Raw genomic sequence first — 20,872 nt, 5'->3', positions numbered from 1 at the left:
TGTCCAAGTTAAATCAGCTTGATGCATTTTCAAAATGTGAACGTTTTTTTTTCCAAATTTTTTTTTTTCAGAACAGACTACAAGGGAATAATGCACACTGTTAGGCAAGTAGCTGTAGCAGGGAACGCGTCTGTTGCCAGGTCCCTGGGGGAACGCCTGGGCTTGACCCTCCGGAGCTGGCACTGGCGCAGGGTGCTGGTCTGCACTGGTGGGAGCTGCGCTGGCTCCTGCAGCGTGGGCTCTCCTGGTCTGCCCCACCGCCCGCTCCCTGCGCCCGGGGGAGTCGGCGCAGGCTGCGGGGAGCAGCAGCCATCCATCCACCCTGCCTGTGAGCGGGGGCGTTTTGCCGGGGGTGGAGAGCCCCAAAATCCTTTCCTGCCGGGAGTTACCTTTGTCATTTCTCTAGAAGAGCTCGGGGTGAGTTGCGTGTCATCAGGGGCTTTTGAAATGTGGACGGAAGGGGGTGTAATTGCTGCCCACCCATCTAAAAACCTCACAATCGGGATGTTTATCCGGACCCAGTTCTCATGGCTGCTTAGGTGTTTATCTCGTTAATCACAGGGATGAAGGTGAGGATCACAGCAATGCAAGAAACCGACTGTGATTGTTCCCCAGTCCCAGCTGGAAGGAAGTGAGAGTTGTTTGCTTTGGGCTTGCCTGGGACCGTGTGAGCTGTAGACTCTGAAAAATTGTTGACGTATACGAGGGACACCTATAGAGTCTGGGCACCTGAAACGTGCCCTGTGCCAGGCTTTGGCACCCGTTACCCTCTTCCCCCGATGTGGCTCAGTGCTGGTGAGCGCAGTGGATCTATTTCATTGCCTGAATTTGGGAGCTGGCAGCATCGCTGCTATCTGTAGGATCTCTAGAACAAAAGATCCTGAGTCTTGTTTCCTGGGAAGTAACACCAGCTGTAACAGGTGATACAAACCTGACCAGTACTAGAAGATCTAAGCAAATGCCCTGATAACTTTAGGTGCTTTTTTGGGCCATTTTGAATTTCAGGGCTAATTCAAATAACCTCGGAGTCTCATACTTCACTGTTCTTTCTTGCCATTTTGGAAGCAGTTATAATGTATCACCTTTCAGGAAGATCACCAGCTTATTTGGAGCTGTTAAGATAAGGTAGCCAAAGCTTAATTGACTGCATAATGATGAAAGAGCCACTACTGTCTGGGAATGAGACAAGAGAATAGAGAAACAGGATTTGCATCTGAGGGGGCTAAAATGTAGAGCTGCCAAGGGCAGATGTACAGGGTGATGACTGAAATGTGAGATGCTGGTCTGGGATCAGGCTGGTAATAAAACTGTCTTGTTTCCCAATGACAGTTAAAGCGAGAGGGGCAAGGTGAGTGGTGGGATGTCTGAGAAAATGTTTCAGCTTTTGCACAGTTGCTCCTCTGTTGTGGCCGTGCTCCACTGCTGCGGCGAGGCCGTGTCCCGCAGTGTCCCGTGCCCTGCTCCGATGGCCCAGCTCTGGGCGAGACCCCCGAGTCCTGCCTGCTGCTGACTGACAAGTCGAAAGAGACCCCATTCTGACCCTGGGCCAGCTCTGTGCTTTGGGCATCGCTCCTTTCCTCGGAGTTAGGAAAGGTGGTTGAGCCTTTGAGAAACGCTCATCACCTCTGAGCCCTCAGTGTAATTCAGCTTCCCGTGTCTGGGGGAGGAATCACGGATGGGCGCTTTTCATAAAATGAAGAAAATACATTAAAAAGTCCCTGAACTAGTGGATTTTTGTATCCTCTTTTCTGACTTGAGGACGAAACCAGAGAGCAGTGCAAGAAATACTGTCTGTTTGACCCACTTGGCTGTTTCGTTACTGTTGAATAGGAAGGTGCTGATACTTCTTTTGGAGTCTTTTTAGAGTCCTAACACTGTTTATGTAGGTAGAGTTTTTTTTCTTCCCTGAGTAAACTGTTTTCCCATGAATGTAATTGCTTTTTAATTGGGCTGCAGCTGGTACTGGATTTGTGCTGAGTTGGAGACTGAATTACATCTTTGGAAAAGCTATTTTTTTGTAATTTTTTTTTTCCCCTTCAAATTTTAGTCTAGGTGACTGGGGTCCTTGCTTGAGAGTACCAACAACTGGAGGCTTTCTTCTGACTGAAAACCCACAGGTATTTTGGGCTGGAGAGCTGCGTGCTGGGGTCGGTCGCAGAAGTCTTGGCAGGAAGATGCTGCTGTGCTGTGCTGCCGGCAGCGTCCAGCACGCTCCGTTCAGTTTCCATCACTTCTGATTGCAGACCAGAACAGGTTTTGCAGACCCGTGCTCAACGACCTTCCAAGTGAGGTGTGGTTTGACTGCAGTGGGATGTTTCATGACGATTCAAGTCGTCTTCTGTAAAATCAGTCCCTTGGATCCGTCTTTTGAGGAGCCGCTGTGTTCCTTGCAACATGCAGCAAGCTGGGCTACATAGGCAATAAGGAGCTGTCTAGAGAGATGTGGTTTAACTTCTGTTCACTAACTCCAGGGACCTGAATCCACCAGGGATGTGATCTAAATATGTATGATTTTGGTTTCGTAAACCTGCGATTGAATTACATTAATTCCTAGGGTTTTGTCAGAGATGAATACAGTACAGCCAATATCCTCTAAGTACAGTTTGGTGCTAGTTGCCAATAGGTGAGAAATGTCACTTTATTTGTTTTTAAACAAAGGAGGAAGCCGCTTCTGGCAGATGCGTGTAAGAGATGTTCACAGGAGACAGACGAGAATGGCAAAGTCTAGTTTTTTCAAATGAGATACCCTACAGCTAAAAATCTACTTGATTGATGTGTATTTCATTGAGCTACTTAGTATATGCGACTTGTTATTGTCATTTCAACTGTGCATATTTGAATAGGGACGGTGGTAATGACGAATTATTATTATACTATAAATAAAACATTATCCAGATTATGCCGCTCAACAGAGCATAAAACAAATAGTGAAATCTAATGTCCTTGAATTAAAATTAAAAGGAAAAAGCAGCACAGGATGCTGATTTGCACCGAACACCTTTGCCTAGTTGCTGTGAGAGTTTTTCCAGTTGCATCAGGATTACTCAGGGGTTTGCTCTTTCAGCACTGCCTAGTAAATTCCCCCTAAAAAGAAAAAGTAGCAACCCCAGGGAGCTCACAGCAAACAATACTCAGCTTTTTGCTTTTTCCTGTCTTGCTCGCTGCTGTAGTACAGCACGGCCGCTGAAAGTAAGAGCTTGGGAATTGGCACGCAGGCGGTGAGGTGGGCAGAGAGCCCCGGGTCCCAGCGCAATATTGCCGGTGCTGGGATGATTGAGAGGGCAAGGAGCTCGCGGCAGGATCCGACCACCAGCTAGCATTACAAGGAGGTGAAAGGGCTGAGGATCCAAAGGATGAAACTCTCGAGGGGAAAAAGAAAAACCAAACTAAGTTAGTTCGCTGTTCAAGTTGAAATGATTAAAAACGAAAATACTGAATGCGTATGGTTGCCGTGGTGCTGTATGGTGGGCTGTCTAAAGAAAAAAGCTGATGCTTATGTGTGTATCGTGAATTAGCTTTTTATTGGGATTTTTTTATACGTATGCCCACAGAATGGGGACAACAATAGGTAGTGTATTTAATAAGGAGTTTACGTATTTGCATTGATATAAATGTATACAAAAGTATACTGTTGAGATTTGGATTAAACTAAAGTATGTATATTAAAAACTTCTAGATTAAGTTGCTGTGGTCATAAGTCATTATTGCCCACTTGGGACACTTCCAAAAAATGGTATCTAATCTTCCAAATTTTTATTTTAAAAATCTTTGAGTAAGAGTCATGAGAGGAACAATCATTGAGATTTGAAACTTGTCTAAAATAGTCACCTGTTATATAGGAAAATGTTTTTTGAAATATGGCCCGTTCGGTGTGAAATTAAATCAAATTTAGTTCTGTTTACATGGGCAGTGTGAAATTTGACCTAATGAAGTCTGTCACTTCGGTTCATTGGATTGTATTTTGCTTACCTTGCTAGGTGTAATTTCTTCTTAATCTGATTTTGACTGCAATAAGATTGTAAGTGCTTTTTTTGCAGTGACATTCTCAAAATTGATCTGAAAAAAACCCCCCATAATGCTGTTTAAGCTGATTTTTAAAGTATTGTGATTGGAAAAAGTGTGGTGGCGAGTTCTCTGGCCTGATGGAGCCAGCCTTGGTACCAAAACCCCTCTCCTCCTGCTCCAGCTGCCAGGCTGCCTTCCTGTGCCCAGGCTTGATGGGAGGAAAGCGGTACAAGCTTCTCCCATCGCCCCAGCATCAAAACATCGGAAAACTGGTCGAAGGCTGCTGCTGAGGGTTCGCTTCTCCTTGGGGGAAACACTTGGGCTATGTTAAAGCAACCGCCAAGTCTCCAAAGGCAGCCTCTCCTGGGTGCGCAGGTCCTCCGTGCCCTTGCCTTTGTCTTTTAGCAAACTTTGGCTTTTGCCGAACTGTTTTGTGTCTGCTAGGCACGGAGAGAGTCGGGCGGGTTGGGTGGTGGTGGCTCCTCTATCATTAGGAGGTTTAGGGGCAGGAAAGCTCCTTGGTGGGACTTAGAGGTGAGAGAGGACAGCTCTTCCCATTGCTCTGCTGGAGGACGGGCTGCGGGTGGGTCCCGGGGTGGCAGGACCCTCTCCCCCTGCTGTCATGGGCTCCGTTTCTCCACCGCTCCCTGTGCCCAGTGCTGCTCCGATGGCATGGCACCAGCCCGAGCCTCACTTGAAGAGCCTGCGAGTTGTTTTAAGCAAAAGCCGCTGGTTGGATGCACGTCTTCTCAGTGTTCAAGAAGCTCAGGTGTTAAACCTGTTAAAATACCTGTCCCTTTATTCACAATAGCCTTTCAGGTGGCCCAGGCGCTCCGGGTGTTTCCAGAGCGATGTTTCTTTGCTCAAGGCCCTGGTTTGTCTTCCTGAGGTCTGGAAACCTCAACGCGGGATGTGGCTGTGCCGCAGGGAGATGTCTGCGGGGGGAGAGTCCAGCTCCCGATTCAATGAGAAACTCAGAGCAAGGGCTGCAGCGGCAGCGGGCTGCTGCCTCTCCCAGCGCCTTCCTGCTTGGGAGGAGCCGACGTCTGTTTTCTAATTTAGAGTAACCCCTTTACTTTTAATGTACCTTGCACAATTATGTAACAGTTCGAGATTGTCTCCGTCAAAACATGCACTTCATTTCTCGAATATTATGAAATGCTATTGAACCTGTTCTGCCTAGGCTTGTAGCACAGTTCACTGTAGTGCATACTTCAATATCTCCTAGAAAAACAAATTCCAGCTGGGGAAAAATGTTTGGCAATGTGTTGCAGTGCCTTAGTTTTGTATATATAAAGACACAAAGCAACGTTTTGAAAAAAATCAAATATGCTGCAAGCAAGTGCCAGATTTAGCAAACTCTCTTTATTTACAAATACATGTACACATATATTCTGTATATGTACACATATTTAAGTGTATATACATACATGATTTCCACATAGTCTACAATAAATAGCATGTAGGATTTTCTTTTAATTGCCTACAGTGCTGAGTAAAAATACATGGCAATAAAATCATGGCTTACAGCTAAGTTACAAAAGCACCAACCACTGAACTCATAGCAATAAATCCAAGCTTATGTACAGCCAGGATGAGGACACGCTATACAGAATACAAAGTAGACCATCTTGTAGGAATCAACAGTAATAGACAAACTAAAAACCATCATTTAGACTGGGAGAGACTCTGTATGAAATAAGATGAAGGAAAACATTTAGATTATTGATCAAACTAAACAACACATTTAACTTTGTCATTGAAAGAGAAAAACAAATTAGCCAGTTACTTGTAGTATATTTTTAAGAGTAATTTTTTTGTATGAGGCTTTACCAAGGAAATCAGAATTAATCTCATGAGTGAGTCTGACCTGTCAGTCGTTTGTCTAAGTGCATACCACTTGAACAGAGTATTTTAATAGTACTTCATTTAAGCTGTATGTAACTTCTTGGACCCTGCATGTAAGTTTGATTAGAGGCAATAAAAAGCACTTCCTCAGCAAGCTTCTTCCACGGGACCTGTGACATTGAACTGTTACAAAGACCTATGATAGCAAAGTGGCAGCAGCAGTAAAATCAATACCCAACGAAAGTGCAGGGGATTGATGCTTGAAGCTGCATTGCTGGAGCTGACTGCTATTGGCTGTGGTGGGAGCAACATCTGTCCTGTTGAAGCAAAACCACAGCTGGACCCTCCGTTCTTATACTTAACAGCAGTGGAGTGACGCTATTCTGTACTAGGGGAAAGTCTGGCTGAATATTTTGATATTGATAGCAATTGTTTGGAATCTGCTTTATGAGGTGAAGATGCATAGATTTTTGTTGTCCTCTTTATTTGTCATTGCTTGTATTTTGACTTGAAGTATGCAATGCAATACTCAGGAAGACAACTGGGTGGCATTAAGCAGAAAGTTTGTGTTATTTGTGTATTGTCCTTACGCTGTGATGTATTTTCCTTGCTGCAATACAGTGCTAAGAGGGCTAGATAGCAAGATAATGGCTTCCTTTACGTGGAAACCAGCCCCTGTCACCATTTTCAGACTTAAACAGAGATTATCTTTTTCCGAGGTATGTATATCCTCTATCACCGTAAAACTAGTACTGGTGTATATGTAAACATTTGAGAAGAATAAAAACCAATGGTGACCACGGAAGGAAGAGGTGTATGCTAAACCTGCACACCTGGTGGGTCTAAAAAACTAAAGCTCATCGATGTCTAATTACATCATTGTATATCCAGGGGTAAGAAGTTTGAAGGAAGAAGTACTCTTCAATGAATATGTACCACTCCTACAACTCATAAAAATGCAGATCCCCCTTTTTTTATTTGTCCTAGAAATAGAACTTTCTCTTAGTATTTGGACTTGATTCCTTGAGCTGTGTGTGTGTAACATTCTTTATGAAATTAGTGGCAGAGCTGTTTATTTGGATTTAGTATATAAGCAGCTGGGAGTCTGCTTCATAATTTTTTCTTTATATTGTCATCTAAAGTTCCCAGTGAGAAATAGGATCCTGCTAAGTGCTGTCCAATTCAAGTAAAAGACAACCTCTCTGCCATCGAGTCTAGTTTAAAAAAACAATTTTCAAGATTGATGTTCATTACAGACATAATTTTGTTTGATTTTTGTCATGTATCTGCCTGGTAGTTCCCTTATTAATGATGAGAGAGCTACAATACGATGGTCTCAAATGAAAATGATTGTTATATAAGTAGTTTGATTATTTACGATACAGCACAAACACAGCTACAGTTTTTAAAGACTTTTTAACCTGATAGGAAAACATATTCTTCTCCAAAAGGTTAATGGAAATGCTTATTTTTGTGACTGATGCTGTATCTCTACGGTTACCCATGACTGTATCAGCCAGAGGACAAGTACGGAGTCTCACTATGGTAATTATAATCAGGACAGACCTTTTGCACCAGTTTGTAATCTACGCTGTAAAAAGCAATGTAAATGCAGATAACTTTAAATGGTTTGGAACACAACCAGGAGACATGGCTTTGAGTCTGCTCTTGATAGCAGATCTTTGAAGGGTCGAAATTGCACAAGGCAGTTTTTTTAGCGCGGTCTGTTTTTTCATACTCAATGCGGCAGTTGAAGGACTTGGATTCCTTGGTCTCCAGTGTTGACTGTGGAGATGATTCAAACTCAACCACCTTGGAAGGTGGCACCAGGCTTACGGAAACATTTCCCAGACCTGTGGAGTTATGTCGGAAATAAACACTGAAGGTCCCATTGCCGTGATCGACGATTTTCCCTGTAATCAGGAGGTTGAGCTTAACAGTTTTGATGTTAGAGTGGAAGTCGCCCCATCCAAACATTTTCTTGAATTTCCCGGTTTTTACTATAGGTCTGCGTTTAGTTCGTGCGAGAGATTCCTGAACCTCCGTGATGTTGGACAACCAATCCCAAAAGTTTTCTATGCTGTCTGAGTAGGACACCTGGCCGTGTTTCAGTACTGGAGATGGCTTAACAAACAGGCGTAAAGGATTGATGATCCTGGAGTGGACCACGTTGTCAACCAATGTCTCTGCAGCATCCTTGTCTTCCCAGTCCAGCACATCTGTGGCTTGTACGACTTGATTAGCATCACAAAATACCTGTTTCAAAACAGAAAGAAAGAGTTGTATAAAGTGTGAAAATAAAACTGTCAAGATACAAAAGGAGGCATTAATATTTATTTTTACACCAATAAGGTCTGAGCCAGTCCAGTCACGTGCACTACTCTAATGGAATAATTGCTGCTGCCCTATGAAAGCTCAAGGATTTTACTCCAAATAGCTTACAGAAAATGCAAAAAGCTTAACGGGAGCCGTCCACTGGGAGAAAAGGATAAATCGCTGGACAGGTCCGGGGCTGTGATGTGCAAGAGCATGCAGACACACTGTGCTCACAGATTTGTTAGATAAAAATATACCTAAGAGTGCTGGAAAACCTGAACAGCAAAGTGGCACCTTGCTAAAAGATGGAGTGAAATAGAACAGCAGAATTTTCCATTCCCCTTTGTTTTTCTCCCCACTTAACCCCCCAACTGGTTTAGGCTTAAAATCCTTACTCAGCTGCTTCTGGTGTTGCAATTGTATACTAAAATGTTTATTGTGCATTTGTCTTTTCTGGTGTTGCCTTTTCCATTTTTTCCAAACTTAGCATGCCCATTTGTGCTCTTAGTTTGAGACAGATTGCGAAAATCACGTTATTTTGGGGTGTGTTGGTTTCAGGTGCTAAACTGCCTGTATTTAGCGATGCCTAACCTTCAGGAAGTGCTGAGCAATCCCAGCCATAGAGCACGTCTCATCATTTTTCAGAAACGTGACTAGACCACGCTAAGTCTAATGTGAAATTGTCTGCAATCGAAAAGCTAATAACTACTGCTGGTAGCAACAGAATGGTGTTCGATTTCAGTCAAACACGCAGGTCTCAGTAAATAGCAGATTGCCAATTTAATGTAGGGACACATCGCCCAGGTACGTTCTTGCTGTACGCGCAGAGAGAGAAGTCCTGTTGAAAATGCAGCACAGAAGCAGGATCTGTGTTTCAACAAGCTAGAAATGATCATCTAACTTTTTCTTTTTAGGTCCCTTAAACCTTGAATGTAAGTTTTGGAGAATGCGTTTTCGGGATTTGTTCTCTTCAGGACTGTCTTACAGCATCATCCTAATGTATAAAGAAAAACTTTTTCAGTTGTAATTATGCTTACAAAATGTGTGAACAGAAAGAAAAGGCGCTTAAAATGGAAAAAAGAAGGAACAGTGTTGTACTGTCCTCATCCCCAAAATGCTGCCGCCTCCTCCTCCTGCAAAATGCCGCTCTCGCTTCAGCACCCATTTTGCAATGCCGGGATCAGGGTGGTGGGCTCCCAGCATTGCTACTGTGCAGGACGGGGTTTTCCCTATCCAGTAGGCAACCACAGCGAGATTGCGGGGTGGAAGTTTGCCTAAAGCAGTCAAAGCACTGAGCGCTGATGCTGAATTCATGGGGTGGGATTTTGTGCTGCCTGTCTCACTAGGGAAACTGCACTGCTGGGCTTGTTTTTCCCTCTGCTACTGATCCCAAAGGGGTCTTCTACGCCTTTAGTTCCTAGCAGTATTCAGTTTCTATAATATTCAATTGTTGTTTCTATAATCTTCAATTTTTCATTTCATCATCTGGCAAAGATCAGAAACTCCAAAGCCCTTAATCTTCACTGGGGCCTGTTCTCTAGCAATAGGCTCTAAATGAGAGCCCAAACCCACTTACCACATGTTCTTCCTGATCATCCCTAATGCAGTAATTAAGATTGAATGTTGAAAGGCGGCCATCACGGCAACGTTCACAACTTGAATGTTGAAAGGTGGCTATTGCTAAATAAATCTATGGCTGGATCCAAATGTAGTGGTCAGGTGTGTCTCTGCAGAAATATGTTATTTTCTTCTTCAGATTAGAAAAGGAGGGGGGAGACAACAATGATCACTCTCAGCCGGAGACCTTGTATGTCAACTTTCTGCCTCTACGCTACATTTTTTATGGCTGAGCTATGAACCCAGGAAAATAGGAGATTCTAATGGAAACAGTGACAGATGCTTATCTGTACCAGCACAAATAGCACTGTCATAACGATGCTTGGGGAAGCATCGTTTCCACTGTGATGGAAAGCTCCTGGTGAAGCAATGTCATGTTTATGCATGGTTCCTCAGCCATTTTTAAGCCTGCTCGCAAGCTCAAAATCAGCCGGGTGATGCTGAGAACAGCTGGCCATCACCACTGCCAGGGAAATAACTCCCCTGCTGCGGAGAAGTGACTCTGTTCAGATGAAACAAGAACTGATGCACACGTTCACCCATCCTTCACCCCAAAACTAACCTGAGGTCTTTAGAAGCACAAAAAAAGAGGCTTTTCTGCTGCATTTCCAGATTCCAGAGGGGACCAGGGGCCTGGCAGTGCTGAAATACCAGAAACTTTTCTCTGTTTTTGCACGTCTAAATGATCTGCTACTTAAAATGCTAATGATCACTCAAAACCGCGGGCACCTAGAGTTGGTATTGCTTTTAGCAACTGAGCCGGAGGGAACTGTGGTTGGAAATTTTAAGGAGAAATACCTAGAAACGAAGCTGCTTGGTTCACAGGAGGTTCTAACTTTGCTTGTGTCTGCACCCAGCTCTGACTGTCCTCTGGCAAGGGCACTGGAACACACGCAATTGTCCTTCTGGGCTACTTTTCTTTTGCAATGTTTATTGAAATCCGTGCAATGGCTCTTTGGCTTTTCTCCCCTCTCCTTTTATGAAGAGATCTAGAGGGCATTGAGTCATGTGTTACTGGTAATACTCAATGTATGTCTCTTCAGGGGGCTCTCACTTCAAATGAGATAGCAGAGCATTGCTTTCTGAACTGCTTTTTTCAGAAGGCTCTGATATAAAAAGAAGAAATATGTAGGTATATGGTTCAGGATGGCTGAAGGGTGAGAAACATTAATGCACGCTAAAGCTGGGTGGGTTTGTCACATTGATAAGGTATTAGGGCACAATCATTTCAAAACCACGATGGTGGAATTGCAGAGTTGCATCATGCTAAACTACTACTACTTTTAATTATCTACATGTTACACGGAATGAGGTGTACTCATAAGGTAATGAAACATGTCCCCAGAGCTACAGTGACGTGGACTATTTCACAATGAAAGCTTTCTTAATATGGGAACACGAAATCATTAATATGTTGAATTATAAGGATGTAATGTTCCTGTTTAAGGCCTAGATAGCAATCACTAGTCACTGTTGAAAGTTGTACCTTACACTTAACCCGAGTAATTTTTTCCTCCTCCTCTTTGAAATAGTTTGCGGACTGTAGGATTCTACAATCTCATGCAGCCTTAATTCTTGACCCTGCTTCATCCTACTGCTGTCTTGTTTCACTGATTTTGTTATAGGAATGAGATTCAGAGGCTGACAGTTGTCAGCTCAGTCGGTTGCAGGGAAGGGGACTTTGCAGGCTCTGGGTAGTACATTTGTTGTGTTTTGCAAACATTCAGTAAAACGGTGTCTAACAAAGAACCGACTGGTTCTGCTCAGTGCCCAGCGCAGGAGCAGGAATGAGGGTGCATTGTTCAGAAACGTGAATAATATTCGTGCTTTTTTAATGTAAAGCCTTTTTTGTGCATGTATAGATTTTTTTTCTATTTTGCATAAAGCTTTCCGCAATGTAAGAGAACTGACCTCTTAGCGCTTCATTTTCACCTATACAGTGCAAAGACCCTTTGCTTGATGACAGCTTTTTGCTATTAGCAAAGATGGGCTGATGCTCTTTGTTCAGCTGTTTATTCACGTTGGTTAGCAATTTCCGGGAAATAAAAAAATCTGTATTAAAAGAATGCAGCACATGCTGGAAAAAATGACTTCCTCAGCATCTTCCCATTTCACTATAATGCTTCTCTCTTATAGTGGAAAATATTGCTAGTGGGGTATTTGAAAAATACGCTTAGGGAAGTTAGTGTATACATTTAAATAGATGGCTATTGCTGTAGTTCTCCTCTGCTGCACCTGCATTTTCCCATTCCCTTCAAACCATCAGTTTCCAAACAGAAGATATCACCTAATCTTTTTCCATATTACAGAGGCTGTAAAATGTCACCCAGTTACCCTAAAATTTCCATCAGACTGTAGATATTGTCCAGTAAGAAACATAATCTTGGACCTATCGAGATGTACAGAATCCACAACATGCCTTGCTGTTTTCTTTTGCTACATTAACCACAAGAACAGCTCAAACCAAGGATGATGTGGTCTATATTTATGGAGTTTTAAACTTCAAACCATTGCTTCTTCCTGTGTGCTTCTGTGAAAGACAGTGATTGCTCTTCAAAACCTTTCTCTTCCATGAATGATCCTGACCATAGTAGAGCAGCACAGGGTTCAATAATGTTCCCTGTGAACTATTTTTGAGAAATGAGCCTGCATGGATGAGACACTGGTATTGGTAAATGCTGTATTTTCTCTATTTGCCCAAATAAATTTGGGTTCATCTGGAACTTGCTCCCACACCTTCCTCTGTGGGCAAGGCACTAAATAAAAGCAGGTGTACCCGTGCAAGAGTTAATTGTTTTGATGCTTTGGGAATTTTATCCAGGTTATTCATCAATCACCAGCAATCATTTCTATAGCTTCACTCCTGCCAGGAATCATTTAAAAACTCTCGGCAATTAGCTGAAATAAATAGGTCTGTTGGGATAAACAGCTCTGAAGCACCATTCGGCTGCTCACTGGTGCTGCTGTGAGCGTTTTATCCCACCGATGGAGAGGAAGGGGTGGTAGCAGGGAGGTGGTACTCAGTAGCCTGCCCTCAGTTTTGCCAGTGAAAAACTCATACTGGGGGAGGCTTCCAGTGGTCTCCTCTCTCTCTGCTACTTCCATCCCTAAGGCTGTATCTCATATTCGTGTCACTGCTGCAGCAGCACAGGATACTTCTCTGGCTTCCTCGTGCTAATTTCAGTACCTTACAAGCCGTGTGCTGCAAGGATAGTGCAGCATCATTGAGCGGCTGCACAAAACCCTCATTTTGAAGGGGGTGGGGGGGAAGAGAAATAGCTCTGCTTTGTCTGTTTGAAAATTCAATGATTTCAACACATTTATCAAATTTTAAATAATTTATGTCTTGACAGGCCTTATCAATTTTGCAAAGCACACACATTAACCAGATACAATGATCTCATATTAGCTTTTTCAGCATCTTACACCGGAGCCCAGAAAGATTAATAAAAACTCAGCCTGTCATCAATTAAATGGAAAAACATAAAATTGTGTTCCATTATAGCCCCCCTTTTTTTTTTCCCCCAAGAAAATGATGACGGGTTCTAATAATTCATCACAACAAGCTGAGCTTGAACTTTACTGATTATTAAATACATTTTTCCCAAAGGCAGAGGCCGTGATGGGTTTTATGGCAGCAGATGTGATTGCTGTCAGGAATGCTTCAAGGAATTCAGGAATTAAGCAACATCTTCTTTCAGCAGGACTGTATAAAAAAGCCATGTTTGTTCCACCTAGTCACAGCCTTATTCTTCAGGATATTATAAGCCCATGTGCTTTCATAATTGTAAGGTGGATTAACTTTCATTTACCACTGCAGCTTTTGTTAGGAATGAAAGCTGTGAATTAACAACTTGGGCTACCACATAGGAAAATCCTTAAGGATGCCTCGATCTTCAGCTGGCCAAACGCATGCTCAGATTTTTGCTCGGAAATTTTTGATGCCTTCTCCCAAAAATTCTTCTGGGGAGCTTTTGGATTTCCCTTGAGAAAAAAAAATTGTGCAGGTCAGTCTGCCCCAAGAAACAAGATGTTGCTTTGCACTGAACCAAAAATCTTTTGTTTTCAGACAGGTTCTGAAATCTACACTGATTCCTCCTGCTCCTGACTTTGCAATCAGCTGCAGCTCCCAGCCAACTAGCCCCCATGCCAACATGAATTAGACAACAGTAGCTACAGCAGGTGAAAATTGAGTGTACACTCTGCTTTGTAGGCAGCATGTAACATCCTGCCATGGTTTGGAGTTTGTGTTTTTTTTTCTCAGAAGGTGTGTTTTAAATTAGGTAAGTGTAGAGGAGTTGATATAAGCTACTTACTAGAAATTGGTTTTGTAAGTTAAAAAAGTGTATGTGAATACCTGAGGGCCTAACAGCAGGGTATGTCGCTCTCATACTGGGAAAATAACAAGAGAGCTCCAAAGAAACACAACCAACTTCTGTATTTTATTTCGGCTGTGAAGAAAGTAAAAAAATGAACTTGTAATATTTGAGATGAAGGGGCTGCTAAAACACGGCCACGTATTTGGCTGCTTGCTTTACTTCCTGAGCTGCATTCTTCTGCTGTGGTTTTTGTGCAGTTGATGAGGGACCCCGAGGTGCTCAGGGCAACTCTCCTCCGAGCACTGAGCTGGTGGGAAGTAACAGAGTGAGCAGGGATTTACTTTTGTCAAACTTCAAAAACCAAGAGAAATGACAAATCTCAACTGGAGGTCGAGAGCGGGGTCTTTGTGTCCTATGTGGCTCTGAAAGCAGCACTTGCAGTTTGCAGCCTGGAAGAAAGGAGAGGTGCGAACAGCACACCGGCAAAAGTGGGACCTGAATATTACTGAATGTCCTGCCAGTTAGCTCAATTAGTTGAGCAACCCCGCTTTCTGTTACACATTTGTCAAAAGCTGGGAGTTTATTATTTCACCATGTAAATGAAGAGACTCTGCAGAAATTGCCGTCACCATTTACCCATGCTAATGGGGGGGGGTAGGATGTGAATATTCAGAAGAGAGGCCATACCTTGTAACTGAGGATGCACTTGCTCTCCAGGCACCCGAAACGCTTGCCTACGCTTGTACAACCTCTCCCTTGCTAAACTGTAAATAAATACCAGCTAGTTGTTGTGACTGGCTTTCTCTCTCCTGTGGGTGATGACAGACTCTTTGAAATACTTTGCTGCAAAGATAAAAATAAGTCGGAAATTCAGAGTTCACCTGCTTGATTTCTATCTCATTTTAAAACGGATCATAAAGAAGGATTATGGGGTTCAGCATGCTGCTTTCAGCAAAGATATCCTTTGGGGGGTGAAACTGCAGAGCAGGGAGTGGATTGTCAGAAGCACTCATCTCTAGCTGGACGGTGGCAGAATACCCAGACTTCTCAAAATCCCCCAGTCACGTTAGGGATGTTGCAATGTGGGAAGTTTTAAAGGCTCATACAGCTGTTGCTACTTTCTTTCACTCAGGAAAGGTGGACAGAAATCCCCTGTTCAATAGCTAATATAATTGGATTGCTTTAACAATTTTGTCCTGTCTCCTGTAGTTAAAACTAAAATGACAAGCTGCTTCAGCAGGAAAAAAAGCCTTCGTGATCGAACCTTGCAGCCCATTAAATCTTCCGCTTGTAAATGAATGCTACAAAGAAATTCCCCCCCTGCAGAGGGATGCTGTACTAGCATCCCCGCCGACAGAAGGGAAGCAATGGTTGCTGTACCGCATCCTGCTGTCAGTGACTGGTGATGGAGCTTTCGCCAAAGCCATCGCTCTTCAGCATCGCTGGGAAAGCATCCGAGCGGCGCAATAGGAAAGTGACGGAAACACAAGGAGGAATGGCACTCTAAAACTATATACCAATATATTAATTGTGAATATTAATACTTTCTGACATACCATTGTCTGAAAGTCAACTAATACAGCTAAATGCAAGGACACACCTAAACACCTGAAAGAGACATGATAATAAGGGTAAGCCTGAAGCTTTCTCTCACTTTTTAGCCCTTTGCCTTTCAGGAGTTTCAGACCGTCACAGAAGGTAAGTCAGAAAACATAAATCAGAAACATGAAAGCCAGTGTGCGACTCAGCACTATTCTTCCACCCTGTAATATGGATGGTTCTTCTTCTGCTCTCACGGCAGGCATGCGGGAAGCTAATGAAGTGTGGTTCACGGCACACCGCTGAAAGGTGCTTTGCCATTTTTTCCTCAAAAGATCTGAGAGAGAAAGATCTCTATCTACGTCTGTACACACCTAAAGGCTAGGGAAGGTAACAGGTAGAAATCTTTAGTTTAATGAGAATATGAGGTGATAACATCCAAATAACACGCAGACAAAAATACGAATCTAAAAGGAAGGGGTATGTTGGGAGAAGTTCCAATTCAGGATATGACTTCATTGAGTATTTTTAAACAAAACAGATCATTCAAACTCAGTATCATATTTTACCAAAAAAAAAAAAAAAAAAATCACTTTAAAATTCTCCAATTTGTGTGAAAAAGCAAAATAGTACTTTACTAAAACAGCACTTCAGTAAAGAAACAAAATTGGGAGAAAGAAGAAGCAGAAGAAAACAAGAGTGAAAATTAAAAATAAAGCCTGAAAAGATTTCCTTTTTCAAAAATGTATTTGTGGGAAGCATGTGCTGTCTTTCCCACAACCCTGACGAGTAGTTTTAGGTTATCTGAAGTGTTCCCTCCAGCCTCAATCAGATAAGTTGCTTAGAGCATAGATAGCTTTTGAATTATATCCATTCATTGAATTGATCTACCTTTTTGCTGAGAGAACAGAAAATTTGTTCTAAGAAATACTTCTTGCCAAAAAATGTGCACCAGTTCTACTCTTGAAGACTTCACCTACTTGGTTTTTTCCCTTCAATCTAAAATAGAGATCTTTGAGATAAAAAATAGGTATCTTATTTGTATGTTTGTAGAGGACGACTCTTATAATTTTGTCTGATATTACTAAGTAGTTTTTCTCTTTACTATATATGAAGCATCCAGCTCTTCTTGAAGGGTGGAGAAGTAACATAAATGTAAACCATCCTGTGAATGATCTGAAAAAAAGTCTTGTACAAAAATATCTAATTCAGTTATGGTAGATATAGAAAACTTAGATAATATTGATATATATAAAAAATATATTAAAGGTTCAAGAAGAATTTTTGGTTCATAACAGGACAGATAAGGAAATGCTGTCATGGAGTGGGTCAGTGATCCACCTGACTGGCTACACAGTGTCTTGAGCTGTGCTAGGGATCGACTGTCCTTCAGAAAATAAAATAAAAAGGTCATTGAGCCTATGACATACTAATGGAATAATCTAGCTAGGTGGGACTTCTGAAGGACTTCTGAAGATAGATGGCTGAAAGCTGAAACTCTGAGTTCAAAAATCAATGTGCTTTTATTTCAAGAATAGTTTCTAACCCTGGTGACTGGAAGGGAGAAGAAGAAACGTGAGCTGAGCCTCTGGGTTCCTGTTGGGTGATGGCCTGTGTCTTCTGGCCATCCGAGTGCATGTCGAGGCTGTGGTGTGGGGGACATTTCTTCTGGCTGGGGTCTTCAAGCGGGTACCTCTAGCTCTTTGTTTCTGCTCTCAACACAACCCTCTCCCTAGACTTGGCATGACCATGGTGCCTGACGGAAACCATATCAAGGTACTTGTCCACCTTTAAGAAGAAAACACAATTCATGCTCTGACAACATATAAAAAGGAACTGATTTTCAGGTACTTTTTGAGTCACTTTGTACATTTCCTTGAAATTCAGGCTGCACTCTTGCAATCTATCTTGCACCAAGCTTCACTGGTGCTATGGACACATGCATTGTCTTATGAGACTGAGACTTGTGCTTTTAGGATGAAGATCTGGCCTTTAGTTATTTTTAGAAGCCATTCCTATTCACCTGGAAAGCTTGTGAGATGTCTCAGACGTTTTCAATCTCCACCAAAGTCACCGTGCCACCTGCAGACGCTGCTCATAGAATCATTTAGGTTGGAAAAGACCTTTAAGATCATCGAGTCCAACCGTAAACGTAACACCGCCAAAGTCCCAGTGAACCATGTCCCTAAGAACAGCAGCAGCTTGCAGGACCAAAACCTGAACAAGCCTCCTCTTAGTGCAAATTGAAACGGGAACGCTCAACTCCTTTGCCAAGATAGCACCTGCTGACCACCCGTCTGTTGAACTTTACAGTTAATAATTTTCCCTCCTGCTTATTTCTTTAATGCCTGGGAGATTTCGCTTTACATTTGCTGAGATCAGTTCATTAAAATACTAATTTCAAACTGTAATTATCTGTTGGTGAGCATTGCCGGTTGTACCAGCGGTAGCGCTGATACGCTCTCAGCTACAGGAGAGTTCACAGATGCTCGGGTCCCTGGAAGCTCCTAGCAGGAGTCACTGTGGCACTCAGCTAGAGGCAGGCTTGCAAGGATTTTTGGGGGGAAATGTTTTAAGAATCATGGTTAACCATTAAGACTATTTTATGTGGTAGGAAAAATGCATTAACAGAAAACTGCTGTATCTGTTAGAAAGGAACCTGATTTTACTGAAGTTGTCATCAAGGTTTTGTATGCCCTGTAAATTTTAAATTAAAAATCAATTACGGAACAGCCCTTAATCTCCTCGTCACAGTTGATTCATATTTGGATGTGAACTCCGAGACCCTGAGTGACCTCCCTCCGCGCTAAGTACTGCACAGCAAAGGCTGATTTTTCTATCTTCCTACTCACGTGCCATTATTCAATTTTTTACTGCATTATGAAGAAGAGTTTTAATAATCGAGCCAGATTAAATGAATAAAAGGATGCTTCTGACAAGTTAGAAACAGAGAGAAGCTGTGCATTTCTAGCGGATTTCAAGCTCTGTATTATTACAATGCGTACGAGATGATTAACAAAGAAAAATATTACAGTTATCTACTCCCTTTGAGAGCCTAACTAATGAACCTCTAACAGCTGCTGTTGAAAAATCAGTAACACTATCACTATCAATTTCAAGACAAAGCACAGCTGACAGATGTTTGAAGTGATAAATCAGGCTGCACAAGGATTAAAATAACAAGCCCCAAATGGCCTTTAAAAGACAAAGGTGCTGCAGCAAACTATTTTCAGCCACTTTGGATACTGTCAAAAGTTAGATCACTGATACAATTATCTTGCAAAACAGTAATGACCAAAGTAATATGTTATGAAAAATCTAACAATGGCGGTACTTGAGCCAAGTTTTTGAAAAGAACAGGTTTTATAGTCGTTTGTGCTTTTAACGGTAGAACTGAGAATGCCGGGCTGCCCTGAATATTACTTCTGGGAATGAGTTATGAAAAGCATGCACTGGGCTGAAGCATAAAATGTAACTGAATTGCATTCTTGTACATTTTAATTAATCCTATTTTAAAGCAAGAAGTTACATTTTAATAGGCAATGAACACCATTATTTAAATAAGGCATAAGATTTTTGTGTTGCTTCACTGCAGGCTGCATTTCCTAACAACCTGTCACTGACATGATAGAGATAAAGAGCCCATTCCTGGAAGATACCCTGTGCTTGCAAACTCTGCTGCCTTTAATGGGAGACAACTGTAGCAAGGGGAGAGCGAGCTGAAACAAATTCCAAGTTTCTGAACTTTATCTCAGCTTTCACTGTTAAGTGCATCTTGTCATAGGGTGCATAACTCTCTGTCGGGTTAGGGAGGAAACGCTCAGTTTAAAGAATTAAAAAAAAAAAAAAAGCAGATATTTTCCCGGCTCAGACAGGGTCCCGCGGGAGGGACGGTGGGACGGGCTGCGTGGCCGCAGTGCCGTGCGGTGCTGAGCTGGCTGGAGGTGGTACCTGCGCAGAGCTGCCAGGTCCTTGGCTGAGCACAACTCGCATCGCTTTCACACCGCGGTTTAACCACAGGGCTCGGCGTGCAAAGCTCCCGGGTGAAAAGAGCTGCCACAAGTGCTTTCTGCACTGACATCCCGGGAAAGCCGCGGTCATCCCAAGTCCCTGGGCAATACCCCTCTGCTAAAGAACCTGTTAACTGGGGTTATTCAGCGACTTTTGGCGATTCCTCCTGAATCCTCCTGCTATTTGAAGAATGTGTGTGGATATATCCAAGACTCCATCAGCCAGGCAGAGATGGGGGGAATGACTGGTACTCTCAAGTTCAAAGCTTTCTTCTAGAAAACACATTTTGTTGTTTACTTCAAGCACGATGTTCCTTCCTGGAAATCCTACTTCCCACGCACGCTTTTGTTAACACACCGGGGTGGTGGGGAGGGACAGTCGGACACAAGCCGCTGCAAACTGTGGGAGCTGCTCGGTACATTCTTGGTGTGTCCCAAAGAAAAATATTTCTGCTTAAAAGCTTTGCGATAGAAACGTGGGAATTACAAGAGTATGCTGGATTGCTACTGATACAGAGGAAAAAGGTGATCTACCGCTCAACAAGAAATGCTGCGTGTTGTGGGTTAGGCTGCCTGGGGTACAAAAGCCGGGGCCGAGGCTCCTTCGGCAGCGCGGCAGGGAGATGTGAGGCTCACCCATTGGGGAGAAGCCCCTCCACTTACGTCTTTTTGATGAAATGGAGGCCCTTTGGGAAAAGCCTGGCTAGCCCAGCCTTCCCAGGACTGTGCCGAACACCCGTCCCTTGCTGGGGGGTACCGAGCAGCCCCTTCTCGCTGCCTTTCCCCGCCTGCTCCGGCAGAGACGACACTGTCGCACCGATTCAGGATGAAGGCAGGGCTGAGGTTTGTCTTCCTCCCCACCATCCTCCCCACCATGCGGCTGGGTATGGAAGCTGGAGTTGGGCTGGGAGCTGCCTGTCTTCACGCCTGCCGAGGGAGCTGTGGCATGCTGGCTCACCGCTTCTCTCCTCCCCGCACTATGCGTGGAAGACCACGGCAGTTTTCTAAATTAAATTAAAATCTTTTTCCTTTTCAAACCACTTAGCATGAGGTAGCACATTGGGGCACTTTGAGATATTTTATTGCTGCCTACACACATGCATGCATGCTGCTTTCCTAAATGAATTACTCTCTTAAAGAAGAGAAAATCATTGACTGAAGCTGCCTTATTATTAAGTTTTAAGGTGAAACAATATTAGCCTTTGCCTAGCAGCAGCC

General features: G+C 43.1%; 1 protein-coding gene across 1 annotated transcript in view; it reads right to left on the bottom strand.

Annotated features, from left to right (window-relative positions):
* Positions 1 to 5,350: 5,350 nt before the first annotated feature.
* NXPH2 (neurexophilin 2) overlaps positions 5,351 to 20,872 on the bottom strand; it is a 40,652-nt gene continuing 25,130 nt past the window's right edge. The window contains exon 2 of the mRNA XM_069780776.1: positions 5,351 to 8,109. Within this exon, the coding sequence (XP_069636877.1) occupies positions 7,366 to 8,109 (744 nt within the window). The 3' untranslated portion in view covers positions 5,351 to 7,365. The remainder of the gene's footprint in view (positions 8,110 to 20,872) is intronic.

This window comes from Haliaeetus albicilla, chromosome 4 (assembly GCF_947461875.1).
Source record: "Haliaeetus albicilla chromosome 4, bHalAlb1.1, whole genome shotgun sequence".
NCBI classification, from domain to species: Eukaryota; Metazoa; Chordata; class Aves; order Accipitriformes; family Accipitridae; genus Haliaeetus; species Haliaeetus albicilla.
Note: the sequence above shows the minus strand (reverse complement) of the source record. Positions and strands in the feature narration are given on the sequence as shown.